The 22,256-nt window shown below is 39.0% G+C and overlaps 1 protein-coding gene across 4 annotated transcripts in view; it reads left to right on the top strand.

Moving 5' to 3' along the window:
- CKAP5 (cytoskeleton associated protein 5) overlaps positions 1–22,256 on the top strand; it is a 102,891-nt gene that overhangs the window by 18,221 nt on the left and 62,414 nt on the right. For 2 of the 4 annotated variants that reach the window (XM_010371086.2, XM_030917771.1), the window contains exons 2-8: positions 2,809–2,903; positions 5,535–5,728; positions 7,924–8,130; positions 14,020–14,191; positions 15,654–15,786; positions 16,025–16,125; positions 18,088–18,201. In XM_010371086.2, coding sequence (XP_010369388.2) covers positions 2,847–2,903; positions 5,535–5,728; positions 7,924–8,130; positions 14,020–14,191; positions 15,654–15,786; positions 16,025–16,125; positions 18,088–18,201 — 978 coding nt within the window. In that variant the 5' untranslated portion in view covers positions 2,809–2,846. The remainder of the gene's footprint in view (positions 1–2,808; positions 2,904–5,534; positions 5,729–7,923; positions 8,131–14,019; positions 14,192–15,653; positions 15,787–16,024; positions 16,126–18,087; positions 18,202–22,256) is intronic. The other 2 variants (XM_030917772.1, XM_030917774.1) reach the window with 1 other exon arrangement.

Here is a 22,256-nt window from a genome sequence, read left to right as displayed (position 1 = left end):
ATGAGAATATATTTCTTTCATGTAGTTGATGTTAGTACAAAGTGAATTAGCATGTTTAAAAAGTACTTTGCACAGTGCCTGATTCAGAATAGATAATATCAGAGTATATATTCAGTAAACAAATATTTATTGAAAACATATTTTGTGTCAAGCCAGAACTAGGGATGGAGAATTAAGGAGGACCTCTTCTATGTTATTTTTAGTATTGAAAAATTGGCCAGCTTGGGCAACATAGTGAGACCCCATCTCTACAAAAACTAAAAAATTAGTTGGGCGTGGTGACATGCGCCTGTAGTCCCAGCTACTCGGGAGACTAAAGCGAAAGAATCATTTGAACCTGGAGGCGGAGGTTGAGAGGATCACTTGAGCCCAGGACGTTAAGGTTGCAGTGAGCTATGATCACACCACTGCACTCCAGCCTGGGTGACAGAGTGAGAGTGTCTCAAAAATGAAAAAGAAAAATTGAAAACAAATGTCCAATGGTAGGGTTGGTAATTATGGTACATTCGTAAAATGGAATGCTATGTAGACTTTAAACATCATATTCTCAAATCTGGGAAAATGTTTGTGATCATATAAGAAAAATGTTCTAAGAGGATTATGCCTGTCTTTTTCATATAATTTATACACTACATGTGTATTGAAAAAAACTGGAAGGAGTCAAGTGGATACATAATTTAGTGTTCCTCATGGTTATTAGGTGGTGGTGAAATTGTTTTAATACTTATGTTTTTTCTGTAGTTACTAAATTTTCTGCAGTTAACACACATTACTTTTATAATAAGAAAAAGGTGTTGTCTAGGTAGATAGCATAGGAGTGATTGTGGTGGCTCACGATCAGTGGGATCACTTGAGCCCAGGAGTTTGAGACCAGTCTGGGCAATATAATGAGACCTTGTCTCCACAACAAATTTCAAAATTAGCTCAGCATAGTGGTGCACACTTGCAGTCCCAGCAACTCCTAGCTACTTGGGAGGCAGAGGTGTAAGGATTGCTTGAGCCCAGGATGTGGAGGTTGCAGTGAGCTAAGATCGTGTTCCCTCTACTCCAGCCTGGACGACAGAGCGAGATGCTGTCTCAAAAAAAAGAAGATAGGTAGCATAAAGTTATTAAAAGGATGTTGACCGTAAGCCTCACTTAAAAAAAAATGGTTTACATAAAGAATACGTATGAAGGTTCATTCAGGGATTTAATTTTGTAGTCGTTTATGTAAACATTGACTAGTCATGTTTGCCAGAATAAGGGAGCTTGGCAGCATCAACACTTTTACATATTGATTATTTTCTTTGTTTTCTTTTATTTACTTATTTATTTATTTTGTTGAGATGGAGTCTGTCACCCAGGCTGAAGTGCAGTGGTGCGATCTCGGCTCACTGCAAGCTCTGTCTCCCGGGTTCAAGCCATTCTCCTGCCTCAGCCTCCCAAGTAACTGGGACTACACGCACCCACCACCATACCCGACTAATTTTTTGTGTTTTTAGTAGAGATGGGGTTTCACTGTGTTAGCCAGGATGGTCTCGATCCTGACCTTGTGATCTGCCCGCCTTGGCCTCTCAAAGTGGTTGGGGTTACAGGTGTGAGCCACCGCACCTGGCCCCCATATTGATTATTTTCTGTAAGTAATTCTAGGTGAAAGTATGACTTTTTCCAAAACTTTTTTCTTGGCCTTTTAAAAGGCCAGATAGCTCAGCAATTCAGTTTTATTCTAGCTTTCTTTTATATCTAAGAAGTTCTCATTTGTGAAAATATATAAGCATCATTTTTTAAAAAACAAATTTTTGGTTTTTTTGAGACAGGGTCTTGCTCTGTTGCCCATGCTGGAGTGTAGTGGCATGATCACAGCTCACTGTAACTTCTGTCTCTTGGGCTCAAGCAGTCCTCCCACCTCAGCTTCCCAAGTAGCTGGGACTACAGTCACACACCACTACACCTGGCTGATTTTTGTATTTTTAGCATAGACAGGGTTTCACCATGTTGCCCAGACTTGAATATATTTATATTTATATTTATATTTTTTGAGTGACTTTATTTATTTTTTTGAGATGGAGTTTCACTCTTTGCCCAGGCTAGAATGCAGTGGGATGATTTTGGCTCACTGCAACCTCTGCCTACCAGGTTCAAGTGATTCTTCTGTCTCAGCCTCCCGAGTAGCTGGGACTGCAGGTGTGCACCACCACACCCAGCTAATTTTTGTATTTTCAGTAGAGACGGGGTTTCACCATGTTGACCAGACTGGTCTTGAACTCCTGACCTCAGGTGATATGCCCACCTCAGCCTCCCAAAGTGCTGGGATTGCAGGCGTGAGCCACCACCATGCCCTGTCTTTTGAGTGACTTAAAAAAAAAAAAGTTATGGCCGGGCGCGGTGGCTCAAGCCTGTAATCCCAGCACTTTGGGAGGCCGAGACGGGCGGATCACGAGGTCAGGAGATCGAGACCATCCTGGCTAACACGGTGAAACCCCATCTCTACTAAAAATACAAAAAAACTAGCCGGGCGAGGTGGCGGGCGCCTGTAGTCCCAGCTACTCGGGAGGCTGAGGCAGGAGAATGGCGTAAACCTGGGAGGCGGAGCTTGCAGTGAGCTGAGATCAGGCCACTGCACTCCAGCCCAGGCGACAGAGCGAGACTCCGCCTCAAAAAAAAAAAAAAAAAAAAGTTATATTAATTGAATTAAGTGGGGATCTGACCAAAGAATGGGATTTTTACTCTTGTTATTGCATGAATGATAAAATAATAATCTCAGAAAAGTTATTTTTGTCTTAAGAGACTGCCTGATTGCTAAGTAGGTTTCTGCCTTTATCTGACCAGGAAATACTCTTAATTCTAAGGAAAACCTGGAAAGCACAATGGGAGATGACAGTGAGTGGTTGAAACTACCAGTTGATCAGAAATGTGAACACAAGGTAAGACTCTTCTGAAATTCGATTTCAGTGTCATTGGCTTGTTTTGTCAGCAGTTATACTATCATCTTACTTAGAAGCATGTGAAAACATTGGCAGTTTCAAAAATACTGAAGCCTTGTTAGATATGTTATTTTTTCTCATTGAAAATAGGTTTCTTTAGCTCAACTAAAAAGTTTTTTGGGTCTCTGGAAAGAATTCCAAGAAAAGATATCAGTGAAGTGAAAAGTAAGTGGTATCTATAAAAAGTTAGTAACTGGCTAGTTTTTTCATCTCCTTCTATATACAGTACAATATACTTCTGATACCTAAGTACTTACTAACATTTTATTATATAGAGACCCTTCTTTGGAGATGTGTTCTGAATTTGACCTTAGAAATCCAACATTTTTTGGTTCTCTGATGTATATAATCTGCATTCCAGTATTTACCCTCAGAATCTACCAATCTTTATTTTCTAGTTTAAGCTAATAAGAGACAATTTATCACATCATGTCATTATTTGGCGGGCATCCTTTCAGATTATCTTATTTTTTCCCCAACTACACCTCTAGTTTCTTTTATTTTTAATCATTTTAGAAACTACAAACATCTACCATCTGGTAGATTTTAGAATTTCATTTCTTCTTGTAAATGTAGTCTACTCAAAGTCCTCAGGTTAACCACTTTATGTTCTTGACAGTTCTTTTAAAGTTTGTTTTGAATTTGAGTATTCAAGATTTATGGTTGTTGATTATTAAAAATACTGAATAAAATATACTAACTTACACAGTTGTATACATACAGTTCTACGTATGTAGAGTAGAAATTTGGAGCCATGGTCCCTATATCCTCCACAGAACCATTCCTTCATCCTATATAATAAATTAGCCAAGGCTGAATACTGTATCAAAAATCAACATGTAGCTCTTCAAATAAGACCAGATTAACAGTGAGCTAGTTGGTTTTTATTCTAATTTGCATAGAAATTGTTGGTATGTAGTACATTAAATTGCAACAAAAATTTTGGGGCGAATTTTGGAACTTATTTAGAATCATAACTATTTATAATGCTTTTTTTTGGTAGATTATGTATTTTCTCGCTGAAAGGGGCAGACAAAATAGATAAATCTTAAAGGTTTTCCAATTTTTGAGTGGTTAATATGTGCTAAGAGTTTTTCAATCTCATGTGATTTGGTGCTTTTTTTTTTTCATTTTTTGAGCATTTATTATGTGTTTTTGAAACTTAAAGAATAGAGATGTTAAATCTGGTTTAGGGAACACTCATTCTACTTTATAGAATGAGATGTTGCCCAATTAAAAAAATAAATAAATCTGGTTTACATTGATTAGTAAATGTACAACTATGATACTAATTTATGTTATACGTCACTCTAATGTTGCAGAATAGGTAATGCCTTCTTCCTAATGAACTCATCTTATAGTGGGTTAGGCAGCATTCCTTCCTTAGAAGGAACAGTTTTTTCTGTGAGCATAGCACCTGCCCCAAATTACATTTTCATTTAAACAAATAACATGTAAATTATTTGTTTTTCAATCATATGTTGATCCTTCTGTCTCTTTGATCTAATAGTGTAGAGGACAGACATCTAATTCTTCACTAATTCCTAACACAGTAAATGCAAATTTGATCATCCCACAAACTAACTTCTCATTTAACTGCCCCCAAATCATTTCATTGCTTTCCCATTGATCTTAGAATAATGAGTGGAATCTTTCCTTTGGCCTTCATAGTCCTGCATGGTCTGGCCTTTTCTAGTCCTCTCCAGCTTATTTTGTACCATGCTCCCCTTCTCTTTCTTTATAGGAGTGGAAAATACCATATTCCCTGCTGCCATAGGGCCTTGGAGTATACTGTTCCTTCTGGAATGTTCTTTCTCCCCCTTTGCCACTCTTTCCTGATTAGTCCCTATTTGTCTTTCAGGGCTCAGCTCAATTACTGTTTCTCAGGAAAATTTTTCTTAACACGGAGACAAAGCCTTTTATAATATATACTTTCATAGCACCAAGTTGCTTCTCCTTTGTAGTACTTAATGTTTTGTTAATTTTAAACTTATTTGTAAGATAGCTTAATGTCCCCTTCTGCTGGAGTGTAAGCTCCACAAGGGCCAGAGCTGAATTGATTTTTGTTTATTAAACACCTGTTTAATAAATTAATGAAAAAAGAATACTTCAGTAAAAATGTCTGAAATCTACTGGCTGAAATTAGTATACAGTGTAATATAAAGCTGCCTAATGATTATACAAAAATAGAACCAAAAAACAGCATATACTTTGGAGATGGGGCAGTTTCATCAGGGTGATTTCTCATGTTTGAGTTGTCACATCTTTAATACAATATTATAAAGAAGTAATAACTAATTCTTAGATACAATGTGAGATTCATTTATAATGGCCTATTATGAATGGCAGAGTATCATAAACACTAAACACTTGTGAGAAGTTTATTAGCTAATCTTTTTTGAAAACTGCCAATTTCTTAAACTCTTTTTTTGTTTCCAGTCATGGGGTCCTTTGTTCACATTACCTGACGTGGGGTATTCATTTTTACTCTCACACCCTCCCGCTCAAATTAACAGTAGATGATAATATCATTAAATTGTGTTTTGTTTCAAAATACTACTTTTCTTTTAGCTGTGGAAAGCAAGGTTAAGTGGGTATGAAGAGGCCCTGAAGATCTTCCAGAAAATAAAGGATGAAAAGAGCCCAGAATGGTCCAAATTTTTAGGATTGATCAAAAAATTTGTCACTGATTCCAATGCAGTGGTTCAATTGAAAGGATTAGAAGCTGCACTTGTTTACGTTGAAAATGCCCATGTAGCAGGAAAGTAAGTACTTTCTTTCCAACTTTACTGATAAAAACCCCTGTTTGGTGTTACATAAGTTATATGTGTTTGTAGATCATTGTCCTTAGTTATTAGCAGTTTTAGAATAGATGAATTTTCTTACTTTCATACTTTCTTGTTTTTTGAGACAGAGTCTCGTTCTGTCGCCCAGGCTGGAGTGCAGTGGCCGGATCTCAGCTCACTGCAAGCTCCGCCTCCCGGGTTTACGCCATTCTCCTGCTTTAGCCTCCCGAGTAGCTGGGACTACAGGCGCCCGCCACCGCGCCCGGCTAGTTTTTTGTATTTTTTAGTAGAGACGGGGTTTCACCGTGTTAGCCAGGATGGTCTCGGTCTGACCTCGTGATCCGCCCGTCTCGGCCTCCCAAGGTGCTGGGATTACAGGCTTGAGCCACCGCGCCCGGCCTCACAGTTTCTTAATACTTGTTTTTCATTCAGTCTTTATTCCTCGAAATCTAAATGGTACATGAGATCTGTAGAGGAGTAAATTAGAAATAATATTTTGAGAGTTTACTTTAAGGTTTGATGACCAAGTGGTTTTCCATTTAAGCTTTTTGTATGGGAATTATTCTAAACTAAAAGGAAGAGTCAGTAAACTTCAAAAATAAACTGAGAGATTGTCAGTAAAGGAATTATCAGAATTTCACTGAAGAGATTTGGGCATTATAAAAAACTAAATTTTTTACAAGGGTTCTTAGGTGATATTAGAATCATCTCCCTGTGTTCATTAGGCGTTTTTATTTCTTGGGGGAGATAATGCTTACTAAACAACCTCAGTGACTCCTGGCCTGTTTAACTTGATCTGTGAATGACAGATTTCTAGTCATCCTACTATTCCATACCTCATAGACCTGATTTTCCTAACTCTAGTCTCTGGGTTATTGAAAGGAACCCTCCATATGAAAAAAAAGTTGAAACACTTGACTTGATTGCACAAGAAATACATACTTGACTTAACTTCAAAGATTATACCAGTAAAGATCATCATTAATTCAACAATTTGGTTAACTGGCATCATGGGTTTTCTTTACCATTAGCAAAACTATCACTTTTTAATTTCTCTTCTGATACCAGAAGCTATTTTTTGATAAATACTGCATGTAATCTCAACCCACTCAGTTCTTCTAATTCCCAGTAGTATAGGTTTCATTTCATTTAGAAGAGATTCAAAGCAGTAAAGTTATTGTAAAGTCTTATTAAGGAGTCAAGAGTAGTCTTTTGTTATTAAAGGTACATATCCATTCCCTCTGTGAAGAAATCCTCTTTTCCTAAAAAGTGTTAAAAACGACTTAAAAAAAATTTTGCCCAGATGCAGTGGCATGTGCCTATAGTCCTAGCTACTCAGGAGGCTGAGGCAGGAAGATTGCTTGAGCCCAGGAGTTTAAGGTTACAATGAGCTATAATCCCACCACTGCACTCCAACTGGGTGACAGCACAAGACCCTCTCTCTCTTTTTTTTTTTTTTTTTTTTTGAGACAGAGTTTTGCACTTGTTGCCCAGGCTGGAGTGCAATGACGCGATCTTGGCTCACCACAACCTCCACCTCCCGGGTTCAAGCGATTCTCCTGCCTCAGCCTCCTGAGTAGCTGGGATTACAGGCATGCGCCACCACACCTGGGTAATTTTGTATTTTTAGTAGAGACGAGGTTTCACCATTTTGGTCAGGCTGGTCTTGAACTCCTGACCTCAGGTGATCCGCCCGTCTCAACCTCCCAAAGTGCTGGGATTACAGGCATGAGCCACTGCACCCGACTGAACCTATCTCTTTAAAAAACAAACAAACAAACAAATAAATAAAAATAAAACCAAGCATTCTGTAACCCTACTTTTGTAAAATATATTTGTATGTCCATATCCACACACACTTAGAGAAAGGTCTGGAAGGAGGGATATCAAAAAGTTGAAAGAAGTTTTCTCTGGGTGGTGGAATATCAAGGGATCTTTACTTTTTTGTTTGAATGTTCTACATTTATAAACTGTTACTATGTCTGCTATGACATGTCTTAAAATTTTATGGTTAACATAAGTTTTTAAAATATTCTTGAACATAAATTTAAAAATTAAAGACTCGTTTACTGTATTTCTAGCATTTGTAAAAGTATTTGTACACCCCCTTTCCATGACCATTTTCCAATTCTTACTACTAAAGTGGGGTCTTTGTTCTTTATAATATGTTACAGAACCACAGGAGAAGTTGTGTCAGGTGTTGTAAGTAAAGTATTCAACCAACCTAAAGCCAAAGCCAAGGAGCTGGGCATAGAGATCTGTCTTATGTACATAGAGATTGAGAAAGGAGAGGCTGTGCAAGAAGAGCTCTTGAAAGGCTTGGACAATAAGAATCCCAAGATCATAGTGGCCTGTGTAGAGACACTGAGGAAAGCCTTAAGGTAAGACTTTGTTTTAGTTCTGTTAACTAGAGCAGTGGTCCCCAACCTTTTTGGCACCAGGGACCCGTTTCATGGAAGACAGTTTTTCCATGGAAGAATTATGTGTTGCGGATGGGGGATGGTTTTGAGATGAAACGGTTCCACCTCAAAAGGAGTATGCACATCCCTCACGTGTGCAGTTCGCAGTAGGGTTCACACTCATATGAGAACCTTAATGCTCTGCTGATCTGACAGGAGGCAGAGCTCAGTTGGTCATGCTTGCTTGGCAGCTGTTCACCTCCTGCTCTGTGTCTGGTTCCTAACAGACCACTGTACTGCTCCACAGCCCAGGGGTTAGGGACCCCTGAACTAGAGTATCTCAGTTGAGTTTGGATTCCTGGTTTAAACAGAAATGGAAACTGCAGAATTTGACTTAGCATGCCAAAACAAGCAAGAAAAGTGACCTGAGCAAGGAAAGTCATTCCCCAAGTGTGACTAATTTTAGCCTTCAAGTGTGTTGTATAGTTATTTTATCTGCATCCCTTTCTAATGAAGATGAATAGAGATTTCTGACCTGTTACCAGATTAAGAATTGGGCTTTTCAACTGAGGGCAGTGGCTCATGCCTGTAATCCAAGCACTTTGGAAGGCCAAGTTAGGAGGTTCACTTGGGGCCAGGAGCTTAAGACCAGCCTGGGCAAGATGGCGAGACCCTGCCACTATAAAAAAGAAACTGAGGGCCGGGTGCGGTGGCTCACACCTGTAATCCCACCACTTTGGGAGGCTGAGGTGGGTGGATCACAAGGTCAGGAGATCGAGACCATCCTGGCTAACACGGTGAAATCCCGTCTCCACTAAAAATACCAAAAGTTAGCTGGGCGTGGTGGTGGGCCCCTGTAGTCCCAGCTACTTGGGAGGCTGAGGCAGGAGAATGGCAAGAACCCGGGAGGCAGAGCTTGCAGTGAGCCGAGATTGCGCCACTGCACTCCAGCCTGGGCGACAGAACGAGACTCCGTCTCAAAAAAAAAAAAAAAAAGTTGTTGAGGTAGGGAGGATTCCTTGAGTCTAGAAGTTCTAGGCTGCACTGAGCTGTGATTATGCCACTGCAATTCAGCCTGGGTGAGAGAGCAAGACCCTGTCTCTTTAAAAAATAAATAATGGCCAGGCTCAGTGGCTCACTCCTGTAATCCCAGCACTTTGGGAGGCTGAGGCAGCAGATCTCAAGGTCGGGAGTTTGAGACCAGCCTGGCCAACATGGTGAAACCTGTCTCTACTAAAAATACAAAAAAATTAGCTGGGCATGGTGGCGCGTGCCTATAATTCTAGCTACTGGGAAGGCTGCAGCAGGAGAATCGCTTGAACCTGGGAGACAGAGGTTGCAGTGACCCGAGATCACGCCACTGCACTACAGCCTGGGCGACAGAGCAAGACTCAAAAATATATAAATAAATACATTTAAAAAATTGGCCTTTTGGTGGAAAAGCACTGCAAAAAAAAAAGTACTGGCCTTTTGTTGGAAAACTCCTCAGGGTATTTAAGCAGCTCTTTTCTCTTGTTATCTTAAGTATAGACTTTCGAAGTCTATACTTTGAGATGTTGGCTAAAGATACAGTTTATGGACTAAAGCAAACCTTTATTTAGGTGCCTTTTTAGTAAAGTAGAAGCAAATGCTCTGTGCCTTTAAAGAGAAGCACAGTGAAAGCAAATAGAAAAGTAACATTTACTCTTTTTTTTTTTTTTTTTTTTTTTTTTTTTTGAGACGGAGTCTTGCTCTGCCGCCCAGGCTGGAGTGCAGTGGCCAGCTCTCAGCTCACTGCAAGCTCCGCCTCCCGGGTTCCCGCCATTCTCCTGTCTCAGCCTCCCGAGTAGCTGGGACTACAGGCGCCCGCCTCGTCGCCCGGCTAGTTTTTTGTATTTTTTAGTAGAGACGGGGTTTCACCGTATTAGCCAGGATGGTCTCGATCTCCTGACCTCATGATCCGCCGTCTCGGCCTCCCAAAGCGCTGGGATTACAGGCTTGAGCCACCGCGCCCGGCCACATTTACTCTTATGTAGTAAATTCTTTTCAACCCTAGACTTCCTTGTTGTTTGGCCATGAAATTTTTCATGAATAGGATCTCTTTCAGGAACAAGCGGCTGTAATTTGCTGTGGAAATCTGAATTAGACAGATCACTAGTTTGTTCAGATTTGGCAGTTCTTCTAATCTGATATCCTGTCCCCAAGTACTGTCTATATGAGATATTTTAGAAAGCGGCTATAGTGAAACCCTCACAGAATGAAGATCATCCACCTCACCTCTCGTGATTTTGTGTATGACCTACATCTTGGAGAAAAATGTTTCCTTTGGTGTTTATCTTCTGTGAAAGTATAAAAACTCTTGAATTTTGTTGAACGATTTTTGATTTATAGGTCTTTAATATTATTTTTGCTTTGTTCATAATGTACTTTTATAAAATTTGACTTGCTTAGATTCTTACGTGAATGAAGTTTCCTTGTTTCTAGCCGATTATGGTATAGCAAGCAGATGTTTTTCTGAGTAGTAACAGTATGCTCATTCTATTGTCTTAGAAATTTAGTGACTTGTCTTAGTTATCAGAACTGTACTTATATCAATAAATCTTTTATGTCCTTAGTGGTGTCTGAATTTAAAAAATATACTATAATCTTTGGTGTTTTTGTTTTGTTTTGTTTTTTGAGACAAGGTCTCGCCCTGTCACCCAGACTGGAGTACAGTGGTGCGATCTCAGCTCACTGCACCCTCCGCCCCTGGGTTCAAGTGATTCTTGTGCCTCAAGCCTCCTGAGTAGCTGGGACTACAGGTGAGCACCACCATGCCCAGCTAATTTTTGTATTTTTAATAGAGGTGGGGTTTCACCATGTTGTTCAGGCTGGTCTGGAACTCCTGGCATCAAGTGATCCCACCTCGGCCTCCCAAAGTGCCGGGATTACAGATGTGAGCAATCGCACCTGGCCTATAATCTTCTACATTTAAATTATAAGTTTCTAGTCTGGAGTGCTGTGTATTCTGGTTATTTCATTTTTTAGCTAAACTGGGAAAATAAGGGTAGGATAATAACAAGTTAGGTATATCTCATGTTTTCCTCATAGATGTTGTTATGTATCCCATCCCTGTGTGGTTCTTTATTTGTCCTAAAGCATTTCGGAATCTATAGTTTAACTAGGTAGCTCTCTGGGACCCTCAAGAACCCTGAGGCCAAACTGCTTGATCCTGGGTTCCAGAGCTTGCTAAAGCTTTGTTAGTGAGAGCTTCAGGTGACCAGAAATATTTGTGGTACCTAAAACAGGTTTCTAGTACCCTTTTGTGTTTTCTATAGTGATATGTTTAGTATCAAAATTAGGTTTTGTTTTATTAAGGTGTCTGTTTTCCATGTGGACTTGCTCCATCTTTTTTTTCCTTACAGAAGTAGGCCTGTAAGGAAAAAAGAGTCAGATGAAACAGTGATAATATATAGGAAGATTTAAGAAATCTCAAATGTTAGGTTCTTCAGGCACCATGTTAAATATCACTAAAACAAAATGGTTTATTGCCACTATAATTTCTCATTTTTTCTTTAATCGGCTGAGCCAAATATAAAGGCATTTTAAAAGAAATCTTAGAGATTATGTAGGTTATTCTTATGATATTTATACTTAAACTATATTGCATAGCCAGGTATCTTATTAAAAATTCTTTTTTTATTGCGCCTGTAGTCCCACCTCCTCAGGAGGCAAGAAAATTACTTGAGTCCAGGGGGTGACGCTGCAGTGAGCTATGATTGTGCCACTGTACTCCAGCCTGGGTAACAGAGTAAGAAACTATCTCAATAATAATAATAATAATAATGATTAAGGCCAGGAGCAGTGGCTCGTTCCTGTATTGTCGCAGCACTTTGGGTTGGGAGGCTGAGGCAGGCAGATTGCCTGAGCCCAGGAGTTCAAGACCAGCCTGGACAACAAGGAGAAACCCCGTCTCTGCAAAAAATACAAAAAAAAAATTAGCTGGGCATGGTGGTGCACCTCTATAGTCTCAACTGCTTGGGGCATTGAGTCTGGAGAACAGCTTGAGCAGGGGAGGTCAAGGCTGCAGTGAGCTGTGATCACACCACTGCATTTCAGCCTGGATGACATAGTGAGACCCTATCTCCAAAAAATTAAAAACAAAAACCAAGAAAAAAAAATCGCTGGAGTACACTAGTAGCTATTACTGAGTAATTTTGTTGCATTTGCTCACATGAGATAAATTTGTGCACATTAGATAATAGAAAAATAATACATTTGGGTCCTACTACTCATACAGAATTTCAGTGTTCTTTCATAAATAAATCTCTTCTGCTCTAGAATTTGATACTCAGAAATGTTTTTTTTTTTTTTTTTGAGATGGAGTCTTGCTGTGTCGCCCGGGCTGGAGTGCAGTGGCCAGATCTCAGCTCACTGCAAGCTCCGCCTCCCGGGTTCATGCCATTCTCCTGCCTCAGCCTCCCGAGTAGCTGGGACTACAGGCGCCCACCACCTCGCCCGGCTAGTTTTTTGTATTTTTTAGTAGAGACGGGGTTTCACCATGTTAGCCAGGATGGTCTCGATCTCCTGACCTTGTGATCCGCCCGCCTCGGCCTCCCAAAGTGCTGGGATTACAGGCTTGAGCCACCGCGCCCGGCCCAGAAATGTTAATAGTGATATTAGATAGCTAAAATTGGCCAGCTGGGAACATGGAAATGTAATCTATGACAGATATGTAAGGTTAAATACGCTTTTTTTCTTTTTTTGAGATGGAGCCTTACTCTGTTGCCCAGGCTGGAGTGCAGTGGCGCCATCTTGGCACACTGCAACCTCTACCTCCCGGTTTCAGGTGATTCTTCCACCTCAGCCTCCCAAGTAACTGGGGTTACAGGCGCCCACCATCATGCCTGGCTAATTTTTGTGTTTTTATAGGGACGGGGTTTCCCCATATTGGCCAGGCTGGCCTTGAACTTCTGACCCCGGGTGATCTACCCGCCTCGGCATCCCAAAATGCTGAGATTACAGGTGTGAGCCACTGCGCCCGGCGAAATATGCTTTTTGAAAGAAGTCAAAATGCAACGATTTTCCCCATAAAAAACTGACGCAGTGAAAGATTTAAGATGCCCAGAGTTATAGTGTGATAGCCACAAAGTCAGGAACAAAATACTGCCAGGATTTGTGATCTATCTAGGTAAATGAATCACTTTAATTATAGGAGCTATTAAAGGTTTATTAAAAGTAGACTTCTTTCATCTAAATATTTATAAACTAGTTTATATTTGTAAGCTTTGTATGTATATATATATATATTTGCGGTATTAGACTGGGCATGGTGGCTCACAGCTGTAATCCCAGCACTTTAGGAGGCCAAGGTGGGTGGATCACATGAGGTCAGGAGTTCGAGACCAGCCTGGCCAACATGGTGAAACCCATCTCTACTAAAAATACAAAAATTAGTTGGGTGTGGTGGCACACGCCTGTAATCCCAGCTACTTGGGAGACTGGGACAGGAGAATCACCTGAACTCGGGAGGTAGAGGTTGCAGTGAGCCGCAATCACGCCATACCACTCTAACCTGGGCAATGAGCAAAATGCCATCTCAAAAAAAAAAAAAAAAAAAGTATTACACATGTTGATCCTTTATAGGTTTTAATTATTCCTAGTCTTCTTACCTAGAAAGTTTGTTTTAAAATGGTAATATTATTTTGGGCCCTACACATTAAGTAATATTCTTGGAAGAACAACACCTTAGTAGGTAAGTGGTTATGAGTTCCTTTTGTTGCCTTGAAAAAACTGAACTTATGTAATTCTTCTAATTATATAGATATGAAACTATGTTTGAATGAAGAAAAGCTAATGTTTTACTTAATCGCATTGCATGTTGACAGTTTTTCCCCAATTTTTTACTTGTAGTGAATTTGGTTCCAAAATCATCTTACTTAAGCCAATTATCAAAGTGTTGCCAAAACTCTTTGAGTCTCGAGAGAAGGCTGTTCGAGATGAAGCCAAACTGATTGCTGTGGAGATTTACAGATGGATTCGAGATGCTCTGAGACCCCCATTACAAAATATAAATTCTGTTCAGGTGAGACAAAAAGTTTTCTGGTTGCTTTTGCATAAGGTTAATATGAAAATATTTTCTGCCTATCGTTCTTGATATTCTGTCCTTAAAAATAATTATTTTTCGGCCGGGCGCGGTGGCTCAAGCCTGTAATCCCAGCACTTTGGGAGGCCGAGACAGGCGGATCACGAGGTCAGGAGATCGAAACCATCCTGGCTAACACGGTGAAACCCCATCTCTACTAAAAAATACAAAAAACTAGCCAGGCGAGGTTGCGGGCGCCTGTAGTCCCGGCTACTCGGGAGGCTGAGGCAGGAGAATGGCGTGAACCCGGGAGGCGGAGTTTGCAGTGAGCCGAGATCCGGCCACTGCACTCCAGCCTGGGCGACAGAGTGAGACTCCGCCTCAAAAAAAAATAATAATTATTGTTATTTTTCATTCTTAATTTTGAAGTCAGCTTTTCTGAGCATAACTTAACTTTCTCTGCAATTCTGTTGGGTGGCAGAACTTACTATCTATGTGAAGTACATTCTTCCTGGCTTTTTATTACAATTGGTTTTGGAGACTCTTCTGATGATGTAAATGTATCTGAATTAATGAACTAATGAGAGTGTCTTAAAAAGTGGGACTTACTGTTCTTTCTTAGTGCTTAGACATACGTCTTCCTTATAGTAAATTCAAGTTGGTTTGACTTGTGCTGTAAAAGAAATATAATTTAATTATATATTTTCTTCTACTGGTGCAGTGGTTCACACTTATAATCCCAGCACTTTGGCAGGCCCAGGCAGACAGATCACTTGAGCCCAGGAGTTCGAGACCAGCCTGGGCAACATGGCAAATCCTATCTCTATAAATAATAAAAAAAATTAGCCGGGCGTGGTGGCACAGCCTGTAGTCCTAGCTACTCGTGAAGCTTAGGTGGGAGGATCACCTGAACCTGGGGAGGTGGAGGCTGCAGTGAGCCAAAATTGTCCAGCCTGTGCAACAGAGTTGAGACCCTGTCTCTCGATGAATGAATGAATCTTTTCTTGTTTGCCCTGGTAGAGCCACATAAATAAGAAATTGGAGGCCAGGCACGGTGGCTCACACCTGTATTCCCAGCATTTTGGGAGGCTAAGGCAGGAGGATCACCTTAGGTTAGCAGTTCAAGACCAGCCTGGCCAACATAGTGAAACCTCATCTCTATTAAAAATACAAAAATTAGCCGGATGTGGTAGTGCACCCCTGTAATCCCAGCCACTCGAGTAATCCCAGCCACTAGAGAGACTGAGGCACGAGAAATGCTTGAACCCAAGAGGTGGAGGTTGCAGTGAGCCAAGATCATGCCACCACACTTCAGCCTGGGTGACAAAGTAAGACTCTGTCTCCAAAAAAAAAAAAAAAAGAAAGAAATGGGTCCTGATATGTCAATAAATGTAAGTATTAAGTATGTTAAACTAATGGTGGAGATGCAGATGTTATTTAAAATATTATATGATATTTGCAGTTGAAAGAACTAGAAGAAGAATGGGTCAAACTGCCAACAAGTGCTCCTAGACCTACTCGATTTCTTCGTTCCCAACAAGAGCTAGAAGCTAAATTGGAACAACAACAGTCTGCTGGTGGAGATGCTGAAGGAGGTAAGCCAATTTTAAACACTGGTTTCTGCAAAAATTAACCAGAACTGGCACTGCCACAAGAATCTGTGTTCATTAGGCATATTTTGTAGGATTGCCTTTAATAAAATATAAGTTGCAAGTAGCTTTAATAACTCTGGTCCCTTCTCTATTAAAATTTCATCAGGATTGTGAAAGGACTGATATAACTGATAAGTAAAACAATTTTAACCATTTTTAAGGTTTGTTTTTCTCCTTGAAGGTGGTGATGATGGTGATGAGGTGCCACAGATAGATGCTTATGAGCTTTTAGAAGCTGTAGAAATCCTTTCCAAACTTCCCAAAGACTTTTATGACAAAATTGTAAGTAATAGTTAAACTTCTTTCATTTATTTCTTGTAAAATAATTACTTGAATAGAATTAGAACACTCTGCTGAGCCTTTGCCTGGTGCACCCCCTTCCACCCCATATCTTCCCTAGTAGAGTGAGTTAGTTGCTTCTTCCTCTTTGCTCCCACACTGCTTTATACATATATATATTATAGCACTTTTTAAAAAAACATGTCTTGCCATAAAACCAGAACATTCTTGACTTCCTTTTTCTCATTTTCTCTCTGATTAACTTTAAAGATCTCCAGATTTCTCCCCTTTCTCCATTTCTACTGCCACTACTTTACCCCAAGGTTTCTTGACCTTAGCACTGCTGACATTTTTTTGTCAGCTGTCCTGTACATTGTATGATGCTTAGCGGCATCTCTGGCTTTTATCCACTAGATGTCAGTAATACCATCTGCCTAAGTCATGACAATCAAAAATGTCTTCAAACATTGCCAGATGTTCCCTAGGAGACAAAATCATCCCCAGTTGAGAAACACAGTCTTATCCCAACCACCGCTGTAGTAGTGAGTTGTTGGTTATGTGATTGTTCTTCTCTGGTCTTTTTTTTTTTTTTTTTTTTTTTTGAGACGGAGTCTCGCTCTGTCGCCCAGGCTGGAGTGCAGTGGCCGGATCTCAGCTCACTGCAAGCTCCGCCTCCCGGGTTCTTGCCATTCTCCTGCCTCAGCCTCCCAAGTAGCTGGGACTACAGGCACCCGCCAACTCGCCCGGCTAGTTTTTTGTATTTTTTAGTAGAGACGGGGTTTCGCCGTGTTAGCCAGGATGGTCTCGATCTCCTGACCTCGCGATCCACCCGTCTCGGCCTCCCAAAGTGCTGGGATTACAGGCTTGAGCCACCGCACCCGGCCTTCTCTGGTCTTTTTAATGCTGTCAGTGTAGAAATTCCTCTCCTGTAATTGTGCCACTGTGAGATGGGTGGGCTAGAAATGCTTTCTATTAATATTTTCTTTTTGACATCTGCTTACTAATGTTTGCCTAGAAAATGAGAATGAAACGTCTGTGGCATTCTGTTTATTATATTACTTTAGTTATAATATCTTATGAAAATACTTTATATATGAACAAAAATTTATATATGTGAACAATTGTTCTGATTGCCTCCAGTTTTTTATATATGTAATATATATTATATATAACATATATTTATATATGTTTATAAAATATTTATATATGTTTATAAAATATATATCTATAAAATATATAATAGATATATATTTATATACAATATATAACACGTATAAACATATATTATATATAATTATATATAATATATAATTGCTTCTGTTATATCTATAAATATATATATTTATAAAATAAATATAGAAATAAAGGATTGCCTTTAATAAAATATAAGTTGCATGTTGACATTTTTTGTCAGCTATCCCATGCATTGTATGATGTTTAGCAGCATCTCTGGCTTTTATCCACTAGATGATAAATATAAATATATATATTTATATATAAGTATATATATACTAGGCAAATATAAATATATAATAAAATATATATATTTATAAAAAATATTTTTTTTTTTTGAGAAGGAGTCTCACTGTGTTGCCCTGGCTGGAGTGCAGTGGCGTGATCTTGGCTCACTGCCAGCTCTGCCTCCCAGGTTCATGCCATTCTCCTTCCTCAGCCTCCCGAGTAGCTGGGACTACAGGCGCCCGCCACCACCCCTGGCTAATTTTTTGTATTTTTAGTAGAGACAGGGTTTCACCATGTTAGCCAGGATGGTCTTGATTTTCTGACCTCATGATCTGCCCGCCCCAGCCTCCCAAAGTGCTGGGATTACAGATATGAGCCACCGTGCCTGGCCAGTTTTATAACTTTTTAAAAAAATTATATATCTTTGAATTAACAGAGTGCAAAAAATAGACTTTTATTCTGCTCTCTTATTTTGTTACAAATAACTCATATTATATCTTGCAGGAGGCAAAAAAATGGCAAGAGAGAAAAGAGGCCCTAGAGGCTGTAGAAGTACTAGTAAAAAACCCCAAACTGGAAGCTGGCGATTATGCAGATTTAGTAAAAGCATTAAAGAAGGTAAATATGAGGACTTTCAGTACTGGTATCGTAACAACAATCAGGCCTTTGCATTTCTCATCAGTCATCTTTTTAATTACATATACATTGCCCTTAGGGAACATTACTGATAGTATTTGAATTATAGACATACATTTTTAAAGGATTGTTTTAAATTACTGTTGTGAGTTAGTTTCATTTTCAGTCTTTGTTTTTTGTCACTTTGACTTTAGGTATGCTATTTGATAGCTTCTGTAACTCTCTAGGAAAAGAGAGTTGCTGATCTAAAACTACATATTCCAGTTTTATAATTCTATAGGATGAGCTATTTAAGTTAGCTGTATTTAATTGGACAAATATTAAACATGATGATAGCAAATGATAACACACTACATTGTATCAGTATGTAAAATAAAGAGTATAGGAATATGTGATCAATTTTGAAACAGGCAAGTACTAAGTAAGAGACAAACATTTTTAGAGAATACTCTTTTGGTATTGCTTAGGTCCAAGCAAGTTGAATGCTGCTGGTGGACATTTTGTATGTAGTAACTTTTTATGAAACCTGTAAGTATAGATCAAACACTGTGGATATGATTATAGTGCTTAAGAACAAACTCTGAAAACATCTTGAATACAGCAAGAATGAAAATTTTGTTTTGTTTGCTTCCTCAGTCTAAAATTACAGAGGATTATAATGGTGATGGGAGGAAGTTGGTTTTTAATTATACGCACATCTAAGTATAGTGAGTCTCATTACTCGTAGTAGTTATATTCTGTAAAGCCACTGAGAACACTAAATTAGTGAATATTGAATCGTTTCCTCTAAGAGAAATACAGCGTTAGGATCCTGCAACCCTTTGGTCACAACATTTCCATCAATCAATACATAACTTTGTTTTATTCTGTTCGGAGATACCATATTTAATATATATTGTTGATTCATTAACATTGAACTCTTGGCCAACAACACTGTAACTCTTGTCTGACCGAAGCTTTTCCTAACACGTGTATTTTCTCCCTAAGGTACATCACATCCTGTTTGCACTTAGGAATACTAGACAGCATTTCAGCACTACACTTAGGGGCCATTTTAAACAACAAAAGCACCAACAAAAAAAACAAAAATGCAAAAAATGGCACTGAATAAACCATGAAAAAGACACTTGTTTATAGTGTAAGAGCTGAAGCAAGAAGGCAGAGTGTTATCTTGTCTACCTCAGCTGGAAATGTGCACAATAGACAACACAAAATGTTCACAGCTCTGAACTTGTCTGTGAATGACCAGGAAAGTACCATGAATGTTGATTCGGGGATTATAAGTAAGTTTAGCAAGTAGTTGAATTTGCAAATATGGATTCGTGAATGATGAGGATCAACTATATTCTAGTAGTTAACCTTCCTAGGCTTTCCTCCTGTGGGACTTGGAGGCAGAGATATGATTTATGAAATCTTTGTTCAGGCATCAGTTTTCCATCTTGAAGAGCCACAGTTGTGTAAAATAAATTAAAAGAGAATTGCCCTAGGGGAAAAAGAGTTTTACCAACCTGGAACCTGAGAGGAAGGAATGGGAAGGGGAATAGTAGAGGACACTGAGAAAGGGAAAGTCAGATTCCAGTGGCGTATGAAGAGAGCTACAGATTCTCTGTCAGTTCTTCCAGCATATGATTATTATTAGAAATCTTATTGCTCTGGTGCTGAATTCTCAATGTGTCAAAGAAAACCTTTTATTTTTCCTTATCATTATGTGTTTTCTACATGCATTTTCTAAGGATACTAGCTTCTTACACAGACAGTTCTGTGGTTTCCACTGGCATTGTGAATGTAAATATAATCTCTTGCTGTACTATATAAGGAGAGCATCATGAATTTTGATTTCTGAGAGATCCAGGGTAGCAGTAGAAATTTCTTTCCCTTTTCACATGGTGGGGTGGAGGGAATTAAAGACCACAAACAAGTAAAAAGAAAGTGAATTTTGTAGCTAAAATATTTAAAACAATGAAAAGTTAACTTCAGTTATAAAAATTAACCTGAAACAAGACATTTTCTTTTCTTTTTGCATTAAGTAGTGACAGAGACTTTTTTTTTTTTTGAAATGAAGTTTCACTGTTGTTGCCCAGGAATGATCTCGTCTGACTGCAACCTCTCCCTCCCATGTTCAAGTGATTCTTCTGCCTCAGCCCCCCAAATAGCTGGGATTTGTAGGCACTTGCCACCACGCCCAGCTAATTTTTGTGTTTTTAGTAGAGACAGGGTTTCACCATATTGGCCAGGCTGGTGTTGAACTCCTGACCTCAGGTGATGTACCCTCCTTGGCCTCCCAAAGTGCTGGAATTACAGGCATGAGCCACGGTGCCCAACCGACATTTTATTTTTTCCATTTGATTTTAGTTATATGTACACACAAACTTTGTGTTATGTTGACTTCCTAGAAACATAACAAAAGTAGGGAAATGGTGAAATGGAAAAAAGAGGATGAGATTGAAGAATAGATTACAGACCAATCCTTTTTCCATCCATAATAATCTCTTTTTTGTATTGTATAAATCAAGTAATCCCATTCATTTCTCAGTTTTTTTCCTTTAATGAAAGTAGTAAAAAGACATGCACTTTAAAATTTCTTATGGTATTCCTGAAATTATTTTTAAACTGTTTTGAGTTGTCACCTGATTTAGCATATTATGTGGGCTTTCCTGTTCTCACAGATTATAGTTCTTTTTTTTCTATTATTTTTAATTAATTAATTTATTTTTGAGACAGAGTCGCACTCTTGTCACCCAGGCTGGAGTGCAGTGGCACGATGTCAGCTCACTGAATCCTCCACCTCCCGAGTTCAAGTGATTCTCCTGCCTCAGCCGCCCGAGTAGCTGGGATTACAGGCGTGTGCCACCATGCCTGGCTAATTTTTTTTTTTTGTATTTTTAGTAGAGACAGGGTTTCATCATGTTGCCCAGGTTGGTCTTGAACTCCTGTCCTCAAGTGATCCGCCTGCCTCAGCCTCCCAAAGTGCTGGGATTACAGGCATGAGCCACTGTGCCTGGCCTATAGTTCTTCTATTTATAAGATGCCTCCCTCCTACCTCATCGCTTCTTTGATTTTGTCACTTGCCTATGCCTATGGGCATTTGGTTTTTTTAATATATATATAATTTATTTATCTTTACATTAAGATTTGGATTTTCAAAGTGCTTTCTTATATAATCTTTAGACTTCTATGTGGTATTAATCTTTTTTTCACTTGTTCTTTCTACTTTCCCCTCTTAATTATTGCTTGTATTCGTCATAGTTTTCTAAACACAGTAATTCATAATAAGTTTCATTAATTTGCTTCCTTCCCTCTGTCAACAGTGTGTTTTTGTTTATTATTAACTAATGGCTTTCATTTCTAGTTAAAGATAAATACCAATTGAAAATTACTTTAAAGCACTTTGTGTTTTAATACTGTAGGCCTCAATTTATGAGAAAAGTGACGGTACTTATAACTGTGTACAAAATTTCCTATTGTTTAGATTATATTGAGATTATGAGCTAAAGCTTCCATTCCCTGGTCTAGAACAGAAATTACTGAAAAGATTGTTACCTCTGAAATGGAGTCTCCCCACATAATGTTACTTTTCTTAAAAATAAACACTTCTCCATCTTCCCTACTCTCATTTTCCAGTTGAGAATAACTTGTTTATGGGATATGTGTCAATGAGTGTGACAGGCAGATACTGTATTAGGGTATCTGGTCCATTGCTCACTTATAAGTTTATTTGAGCCTTCACAATCTTGAAATTTAACAGATTCACAGTATCTTCTTCAGTACTATACATTAAGATCATGAGTGTCTAGAGTTTAGCTCCCACTGGTTACTGTTCCAACAATGGGTAGGAAGAGGTATTCTCCTAAGAAAGGGATAGAATGATAGTTCTTTAACTGAGCCCATATGACAAAATCACCCTTTGAGCCATATAAAAATACGGATGTCCAAATTTCATCCTGGATTCATTGAACTAGAATTTGTTGGAATGGGGCCTTACATGTTTTTGGTGTCCATTCCTAGAATATATATTTAGATGCTAAATATAAAGTCTA

The sequence above is a fragment of the Rhinopithecus roxellana genome, chromosome 15 (genome assembly GCF_007565055.1).
Source record: "Rhinopithecus roxellana isolate Shanxi Qingling chromosome 15, ASM756505v1, whole genome shotgun sequence".
Classification (NCBI taxonomy): domain Eukaryota; kingdom Metazoa; phylum Chordata; class Mammalia; order Primates; family Cercopithecidae; genus Rhinopithecus; species Rhinopithecus roxellana.
This window is presented reverse-complemented; position numbering and strand designations above follow the sequence as displayed.